This window comes from Limanda limanda, chromosome 12, assembly GCF_963576545.1.
Source record: "Limanda limanda chromosome 12, fLimLim1.1, whole genome shotgun sequence".
Taxonomy (NCBI): domain Eukaryota; kingdom Metazoa; phylum Chordata; class Actinopteri; order Pleuronectiformes; family Pleuronectidae; genus Limanda; species Limanda limanda.
Window position 1 is genome coordinate 8245197 of NC_083647.1, and position 9850 is coordinate 8255046.

The 9850-nt window shown below is 39.3% G+C and overlaps 1 protein-coding gene across 1 annotated transcript in view; it reads right to left on the minus strand.

Annotated features, from left to right (window-relative positions):
• crybg1a (crystallin beta-gamma domain containing 1a) overlaps window positions 1-4117 on the minus strand; it is a 42295-nt gene extending 38178 nt beyond the window's left edge. The window contains exon 1 of the mRNA XM_061082968.1: window positions 3735-4117. Coding sequence (XP_060938951.1) covers window positions 3735-4117 — 383 coding nt within the window. The remainder of the gene's footprint in view (window positions 1-3734) is intronic.
• Window positions 4118-9850: the final 5733 nt, after the last annotated feature.

Genomic DNA, 9850 nt, shown 5'->3' on the forward strand with positions numbered 1-9850 from the left:
TGAAACCTCACCTCCGACAGAACAAGCAAACCTTGAAGTGAAGTGATCTCATTCTCTTCCAAAACACTGATATCACCACCATCTGCCTCTGTACATCAGGTGACACATGCATGAAAGGTCTGTGTGTTCACAGTACTGTCAAAAACAAACAGTGGTATGAAGAGTTACAGTTACGCAAAGTGTGGCAACGATTAAATTGACTAAACTGGAAACCAGTATGAGTTTGGGTTTAGGCAGTTGAGCTTATGTTACTGGAATATTGATGAAGTCTATTTGTTCAGCTATGAGAGAACTAGTATGGCACTCAGAGCATAATAACTCAGCCAAGGCCCAATAGTCCCCTAATGAAATCACATTTAAATTGAATAGATCCGGAGTCTTATTTGGATCTGGACCAAACTGCACACACTCACAAATATTAGTCCCCTTTTCTTCAAGGTCCTTAAATTTGATCTTTGAGATATTAATGAAAATGTTGAGAAATGTCCGATGTTAAATCGAATTTAAAAAAATCCACCCCCTGAACCAGATCCACACGAAAATCTAATCGGTTCTTTCCCATATCTCAGAGTAAACTGTCCGGGAGTTTTTGGAAAATCTTGCTGACAAACAAAATAACAAACTCATGGGAGGTAAATAAAGGTTATACTTACTGCCTTAACTATGAGAAGAGTAAGAACTGAAATCTGCCAAAGCTAACACACGCCTAAGGTTGGTGCAAATTATGTAAACACACAGAGCAACCACACTGAAATTGGCTGGATACAAAGCTACTCTCCAAACTGATATTACTTTTCAGAGTTGTTTCACAATAAACCACATTAGGTTTGGTCTTAGCAGGAACTGTTTTATGTGTTTTAGTAATTTATAAGGGATAATAAGGGAGTGGTAACTTTAAATTGTGATACTTTTACAGACATGTCTAGCCCCGTTTTTCTGGAGTTTTCTTTTCACATTATGAAGAATCCTGCAGAATATTGTGCAGGTCAGATGCATTCAGAAAAACATGTAAATGTCCGCAGCATTCAGGTGAGGGGTGAAGGGAGGACATGAAGGAAGAAGTCTTCCGTGGAAATCACAATCTTAAATCTAGTTGTCTTTCTGGTTAGACATCTTTATCGGTGTCTTCTACATGTCTGACATATCTGTTTCATCCTGAGATATGTGTTTCTTCAGTTTTTTTTATTATTTTGCGTCTGTTGCTTGTAATAAACGTCAACACACGCGTGCTTACATACATGTGCAGCTTATATGTTTCATGATAAGACACATTTTCTGTTTATAGACAGGGATTTCTGTTTTTTGCTAATCCAGGGAATTATATACCTGAAAAAAACAAAGTACCATTCACCTCATTCATGCAAAACTCCATTATCTATATTACTAAACGTTGGAATGCCTTCTCGTTCATTTAGATATTTACCCACAGTGTTGTAAATAAAGTATTACAGGGAGATTTTCTGCAGCATTTACAGTAAAAGGCCTTATCTTTGACAGTAGCCACATTAATATAATCTCATTATACTAAATTACCACCTGAAGGTTTACGGTTATATTACAAACATGGACATGCAGCATGGTTATTAAAGGCCCAGATTGTAATATGGAACACTGTTGGGCAGAAGTCACTGTAGGTGTCTAATAGTCTGCTGGCTCTGTGTGCAAAGAGGTTTCAAATGTTGTCTTTACAAATGGTTTTAAATGCTAGTGTGCCGCCTATTACAAACACTTACACTATGAGATCTAGTGAAACACCTACACGGAGGCCGACAAAATTAACAGAACAAAATCAACACCTTCCTGGCACAACTCAACCAATAAATGGAGGATTTGGAGTCAGGGAAATGGAGTTCTCTGATTCCCTTTCAAAGAGTTGACCGCTCTTGATTCTTTTAATGTTGCATCAGGCCAGATGTGAAAATCAGTTGCCATGAAATCTAATTTGAAAGCAGTTCGCTGAAGGGCTCATTCTTCCACTAAAACTAGACTAAAAGGTTTTTCCTTCCAAATTTGAGTCTTGTCTTAGTCAGACTTTGAGGGCGCTTTCACATTAACTGTGTCTGGTCTGATCCGTCTGCAGGACCACACAGGGGGTCTCAGTCAAACAAACCAGGGTTCGTGAAAACATTTTTTGGGAGAGTTCAGCTTTTCCGAGTGGCAGGAAGTACAGACAGCATCAAACAACAGAAGAAGAAAAAAAAAACAAAGCGGCGTGCAGGATTACTTGTAGATTTGGCGGAATTGAACTTGTGTGGAGTCCTGCCCCTGATGTTGGTAAGGCTTGTAGTAAAACCATCATAATATTACAGTGGCAACAAAAACAACAATAACAAACGGGTTATCCATTTCCTCATTTGAAACAGAAACAAGTTCCAACCTGACCAATAACCTCAGATGCATTCCCATCTACCAACCAATCAGGGACAAGTAGTGGTTACAGCCCCCGTAGATGATTACAACAGGACGCACATGCCCCAATAAAGTCGTAAGACTGCTACCTAAATTGCAATGTGAAACCAAAACTAACCAGATCAAAAGTAAACTGCAGGAATGGTTCGGTTCCATGGTTCCAACTTTCAGGTGTGAAAACTGTTGAGACTAAATTTCAAAATAGCTGAGAAAAGGAACCCTCTGTCAGTCCTGTAGAAGTCATGCTTCCTCACATCCAGACCAGCTCAGACACAAAATCAACTTGAATTTAATTGGACTGAACATGTTAATGTGTCATACCTGCACGGCAGGTTTTCCAGCCTGACGTGTTATGCCATGCCTGCCTTCCTCCTCAGCACACAACGGCATCTGCCAGAGTGGGTTAACCTGACACTGTGAGACAACAACATACGTGTCAGATGCACTGAGTCTCGACCCATCATCTGACTGCTTCTGGACAAGGAACCAAAATAAAAAAAAAGGGAACACGACAAGCATGGAATAAACAATTAAGAGCACTCTGTCATTGTGGTGGCCACCTGAGGTTAACCAGTTTGTTGTTTTCAATCTCTCATTTATCCAGGGGAGAGTGAGTCAGAGAGGATATTTACTTCTTCACATTGACTCCCATGAGGGAGCTGTACCCACATGGTCAGTGAGCCACAGCATAGATGGGAGATCAAGTGCCTTGCTCAAGGGCACCTCAGCAGAATGGGGTCAATCTGCGTTTCACATTCACTCTCTTCAACTTCCCACAAAGTAAAGGACTTATTTGTAAAATCAAAAGACCTCTCAAAAATAGACCAAGAGGGACGACAAGTTTAACCCAGATTAACGATAATCAGAGGGGGAACGTCTCCCTTGTTTTTCCTGATAGATATCACGATAATCATCAATATTTTAGTCACTATAATCGTATAGTTAAAATCTGGTATTGTAACAGCCCTAGTTCTCACTGAATATATATATATTTTTCCAAACTGGAAACCAACAAGCGTGATACAGCCACAACTCAATGTCTTTGTGCTTAGATTTCAAAAAAAGTGCCAGAGGGCAAAACGTGTCTGCTGCTTCATGCTGAGAATCTGTGAAATAAGGAGAGAGTAGGAGAGGGGGGTCCAGGGAGTGAGGAGAGACCAGGGTCCCATCGCTTTAACAACAAAATGAGTAAGAGTAACTTCTATAATGTTCTCTGTTCAGGGTTCTTAAGACTTCTGCTGCTGTTTATTGAACTTCAGGACTTCTTCACCCGACCTGTCAGATCTAGAAGCAGAAAAGAGATGAAGGAATGAACTTGATCTCACATGGGTCGGCTGAAGCTGTCCAGTTCATCGGTCTCAGGGAAGAACACGTCCCCCTCCTCCGTTTTGCGCTTGGATTTCTTCCGTTTCAGCCTGAACGACAGAAGCCGTCGTTTCTTCTTTTCTTTCGGGGAAACGAGCGACTCTTCTCCGGCTGGCGTGACGCCGTCTCCCGGGCTGAGGGGACCGGGGCTGGTGGGACCGGGGCTGAGGGGACCGGGGCTGGTGGGACCGGGGCTGGTGGGCACCGTCCCGCCGGACATGTCTCTGTGGCCGGCGGCGGCTCCATCTCTGAGGGTCGCCGCCCGCTGGAGCTCCTTGTTCTCCTTCTCAGGTGACTTCAACTTGAACAGACTCTTGACTCGGAGCGAGCCGGACTTACTCATGGTGTGTGGAGCGGAGAGGAGCAGGGGACCGAGAGGAGAGGAGTCCGACCACAGGCTGCTGCTGCCGGGGAGCGAGTGCAGCTGCGGGCGGGAGGAGGTGTGGAGCTCTGTGCAGGTGAGAGAGGTGCAGCTCGGTGAAGTTACCCCGCAGGAAGCACTTCCGGCTGTAACCTTCAGAATAAATCAAATAAAACTACACTTCCGTTTTACTTTATTTTATATATATATATATATATATATGTAGAAAATATACAAATAGACCAACACTGTGTCCTCAACTAAACTAATATATTTTAACCGAGCACGCCCACGAGTGGGCAAGCAGCAAGGTTCTGTGGTCGTTTATCTTTTAGTTGTTTTAGGGGGAGATTAACAGATTCCCTTATTTACAGACCGGTTGTATAGGTTTGATTCAGTTCTGTGCTCACTGTCTATATATATCATTACATATAGTAACACTAATTATAGTGTTTTATTTTATCTTGTTTTCACTCTTTTCTCATTTGCAACTTTTGTTTATTTCCGTATCCGTGCTCTAAAGATGTGTGATCTTTAAATAACTTTTTTAAAGTGTTTCTTTTTTGCATTTTGACCATTTCCTATTGTTTCATTTCTCACTTGTTAAGCACCTTATCACTGCGTTTTGAAAGTTGATTTATAAATAAAGTTTATTATTTTTTGCTTTTGTTTTGTTTAAAGTTTCAATGTATTGGGGACAAACTAAAGAGCAAATTGCCTTGATAAGAACAACTTACATTTTCACAAATACTGCATGTAAAATGCTTTTTTTTAACAAGGGCTGTCCCTAATAATGACATCATCATGAGTTATTGAGCTATATTTACTTTATATTTATATGCGAGTCGAAATTAAAATTGCCCAGGGTCACATTTTCAAATTCAAAGATAGTTCATGCTATAAAGTCTCATATACAGGATGACATGGAAAATAATTAAACCATCATGTTTGAAATGCTGGAACCTGACATTTTGTAATTAATATGACATAAGCCACGTCACGACCCTCAAAGAATAAGACACTTATAAGATAATGGATGGATGTAATCTATTTAGTCACTGGGTAAAATGTCATCACCACAGTGTCCAGTTATCTGTCAAAATATCACATTGTTAGAAATTAATGCAATAAAAATAATCAATAAGAAGATTGTACCAAAGGCCATGACTGCTTTAACAAGGACTTTATTAACACGTGATATTATGCAGGAAGACTGCACGCATAATGAAACAGGCATGTCCTGACTGACTCTTCAGATTCCACAAAACACATGAGTCACCACCATCAGTACTAGTCATCACTACTTAGTCCCGGGGCGATGGAAACAGGTTAACCCCAATTTCAACAACAGTGTTATATAAGTGGTTGAGAGTACTACACTAAAAAGCTTTTATTTTGAAATCAAACATTCAACTCTTAATTTGCTACTTGCTGATTGATGGAGATTCCAGTTTGATCTCCTGCAAAAGTATGTCTGTATATAAATCTATAAGATCTTATGTGATAAAAGTTTCTCTCCATGAAACTATATAGATATTAGTTGTGTGGAAAATCATGATAATTAAGGTATATGTCTTAATTTCTACTGACAATGTGAAGGTCCATCTCTGTGCAGCAAACTTCTGTACAACTTGAAAATGATTTCACTGACGATTAAAATATAGGTTTTCCCCACAAAACATCTGAATTTATGTCTCGTATATCAGTTTGTAACTACTCACTGTGACGTGGATTTAAATTGCACTGCTCGTCATGATGATTTAAAGCAACACTGTGTAGCTTCTACTGAGCAACAGCGCCCTCTGCAGCCACATGTGGTGATTCATTCTGTAATGCCTTTGTGTACATTTGGGTCATGTAAATAGAAATGTAAGTGGGTCATATGAATAAGATAACAAATCCTATCTATGTGTTGACTAGAGTCCCACTCCCTGAACTTAAACACAGCTGAATGGTGAATATTACCCATGATCCTCTGCTTTCTGAACCAGTAGAGCTGCTGCTGTGACAAATACAACAAACTCTCTTCAGAATGTTTGATACTTTTAGTTACTGAATATTGGAGATATGTTTTAAGTAACTCTCAATCTTTCTTACTGATTTACCATCCTGCATTAATCATGAGTTTGCTGTGTCTGATCCTGGTTATTTATGCTGTGAGTATTAGTCAGTTCCACACTTCCCACAGGACCCACTCAACAACATCACATAGAACAGGAGCTCAAAGTGAGGAGCAGGAATGAAATCTGCAACGTTCTCCATATTCCAAGTCAGTGAACATCAATCTAATTCTGCTGCTGCTATTTTCAGGTTAATAAGTTCAATAGTGTGAATATAAATGAGGTCCAACTGATGTTTGCTTCCTAAAGTAAAAGCTCAGAAGTGATGGATTTAGTCTTTATTATATCCCTGCAATTTAAGATCTGAAAATTATACATCAGATCTATTCTGTTGGAACCTGAAGTAATTATAAGTTATGATGCATTTACCCCTATGTCTTTCATTTCAGAAAGTCTTATTATCGAGTGTACCCTATAATCACAGCCCCATCTGCTGGCCGTGTTGGGGAAAGCAACAGTCTTGATTATTGCCTACTATATGGTCAGGTTCATTTTCCCATGTAAACCACTAACCTGACACAAAAACTAGTTTATGCAGAAAAAACACCAAAAGACAGATTATGTGGGTGAATGTAGATGTCAGAAAAAGAAAGAGAAAACAAAGGAGAGAAAATAGCAAGATGGTAATGTGATAAGGAAAAACAATTCACAGGAAAACCCAATTGGGTTTTGGGGGCATGAGAAAAAGAGAAAATTCAGTTCTGAGCGTGGGGCGTTCAAAGACAGAAAGTGAGGAGGGGCAAGGAAACAAGCTTTCATTTGTCAGTTTGCAGACTCTGAGGATGGCACGTGTTTTTCTCTTCAGTGGGGCTGTGACTCTTTTGCCATTTCTCACAAGCAGGATTGTGTGGTTTACAAGATGCTGAGGTTACGTACAACTATAACCTGTGCAGCTGTTTTACCTGCTCTGCTGTTTGCAGTGGTTTTAACTCCGCCCACAGTCACCTGCACACAGCGCTTAGCAGGAGCCTCTGTGGACTGAGAGCTCCACTGTGATGTGTCAGCTGCATTCCAGCAAGGATGAGACAACAAAGCTATAAAAAGAGCTGCATGTATAAATAAGTCGCCTCTATAAATATGACAATTTGTTTAGAATTTCGAATCTTTCTCAGAAAAACACAATATGCCTGATCAAGGAATACTTTTCTAAATACATTCAATGAGGTGTGGCTTTTCTCAAAGCAATAGAGCTAAGAGTAAACAAGGAGTGACTTAATGTGAAATGTACTGAATATGGAATTGTGCATATAGTTTGGACGTATAATAGTCTAAATTGTGGCCCCTCTTCGGCCCCTGATTTAGAAAAATCCCATATCCACCTCTGTCTCCCAGTCTTTCATGTAACGTAATTTTTCCACATTACAACCGATAGCACTTTTATGTATGATATTTAAAAGTAATGGTATCAATTTCAAATTGGGAGAAACATTTTTGTGAAATACATGTGAAATCGCTGAGTTGGTCACAAAAAAAAGAATCCTCCCCGTTGAAAAATAACCTTTGAAGTGGAGGTGACTGTTGCCCGGAAGACTAATTGTGCAATTTTGCTGTAAATCAAAGCGAACAAAACACGTCTTGTGGACGGGGGTGCCCCGGCAAGCTGTTGTTTTCTTGGTGGAACCATCAGATAAGGACAATGTGTGTACATCTGTGGGTAGAAGACAAGGCTGAGTGTGAGATCAAAAGCAGGAAGCTCATTGATGTACAGTCCTCGTACAGCCTCTTAGAATGTTTTTTTCTTTATCATGTTCTTCTGTTAATTGTCATTGTTTCTTTCCGTGAGATAAAGCCCCTGCACTGAGGTCTGTACTTCACATGCAGCTCTGAGACAACTGAAGCTCTGGCAGCTGGAGGGGACTATCACTTTATTTTGACACTTCCTATCCAGAAGATTAAGAAATTAAGTGATTGAAAGTCATCATTTTAAAAGGTATGTATGTTCTGGAAAAACAGGCACAACTACCGATTTGTTTACTATATGCGATTTTGTAATCGCACAATGTATTTTGATTCCTTTACAGTATCTTTATTATACATATCGTAAGAGCGGTAATTAATGCTGATTGGGGCAAAATACAACAGATGCTTTGTGCGAAGATTTGGGAATCAGAAAAACTCGTGAAACGTCTTGGTATAATTTTCTTGGATTCATTGGTGCAGTGTCATGCACTCTTCGCTAGCCTGCAAAGAAGTTGCAAGGAAAACCTCAGTGAGTTCACAACTCTTTTAACAGCCTTTTCACAAAGAACAGGACTTGAGCACGGCTCCTCATCGTAAGCTCCACACTCGTTCCCCATTTCTATTTGAATTGATGTTACCATCCTTTTTACTCATATACAAAGCTACTAATGATGAAGCACCTTCTTACATCAAGGACCTTTAAACTCCTTGTCAACCACCGAGAGCCCTTAGGTCCTCTGAGACTTGTTCTTAAAGTTTCTTCAGCTTCAACTGGATTCTGCGAGAGTGGTTTACCTGCACAGTCAAGTTAGAAATGCAAGTTTTGTCCACATTTGTAAACGTTTACTGAGGTCGTATTTATTTAGGCAAGTTTTTCGTCATTGTAATGTATATTTTTCTTCTATCAATTTTGCCATTTAATTTAGTGTCTTACTTGGATCCATAATTTATAAAAAAATATATTATAAATGAAATGTTCAACATGTTCCTTTTTCAATGTAAAAAACTTTGAGTTGCATTTATGTTTAAAAGGTGCTATGTAATTAAAGTTGAATAGCGTTTATTATTATCATTATTATTATTGTTAAGTTTGAAAGTGACTGTTCAATTTTAACTTGGACAGTCACCGTTAAAAACAGATTGCACCGGACAGTTTTACAGAACTGTCACTTCTGTAAAATATAGACAGAAATAATTACAAAGCGAAGGTTCTAAAATTGTGTTTCTATACAAACAGCTCTTCCTTCTCGTGTTATTATCTTCCCCAAAAGATTCTGTGTGAGCACAGCATATATTCCTTATCAACGAGTGCAACTGCACTGTACTATGTCTAATCTGGAAATAGGGATTTGTGAGAAGTGAAAATGCTAAAGCAAGAGATATAATCAGCAAAAGATCAAATCCTGTTTTCGAAGAAGTAAAAGTTTCTCACATGCTGTTGTTTGCATGATGGAGACATAATACTGTCCATTTATATTCAGCAGTTAATATATAAATTATTATTTCCTAATTTATTTTTCCTTAATTATTTGTTATTACTAGTAGCTTTGTAAGTGTTTGTGGACCTTGTTCTACGTCAGTGACCTTCGTGTCAAACATCTCAGATCTTCACTGATCTCTAATCAGCTGCTGAGATCAGACAGAGCACAGAGTGCAGCCTACCTCTGCTGCATCCTCTTGAAGTCAAATGGATCTGAAAGTGGGTCATTTTCAAACCGGAGGAAGATCTGAACTAGAAAACTGGTTTGTCTTCTAAAAACAGAAGAAAACTGAGTTGTCTCCGTCAAGCGAAGGCTTTGCACTAAACTCTCAAAATGATGCACTACAACATTATTGTTTGTCAATCGCTGTGTCACCAAATTACCACCAGGGTATTGTTTCAATATTAATGAGGGCCACCCATTACAGATCTGTT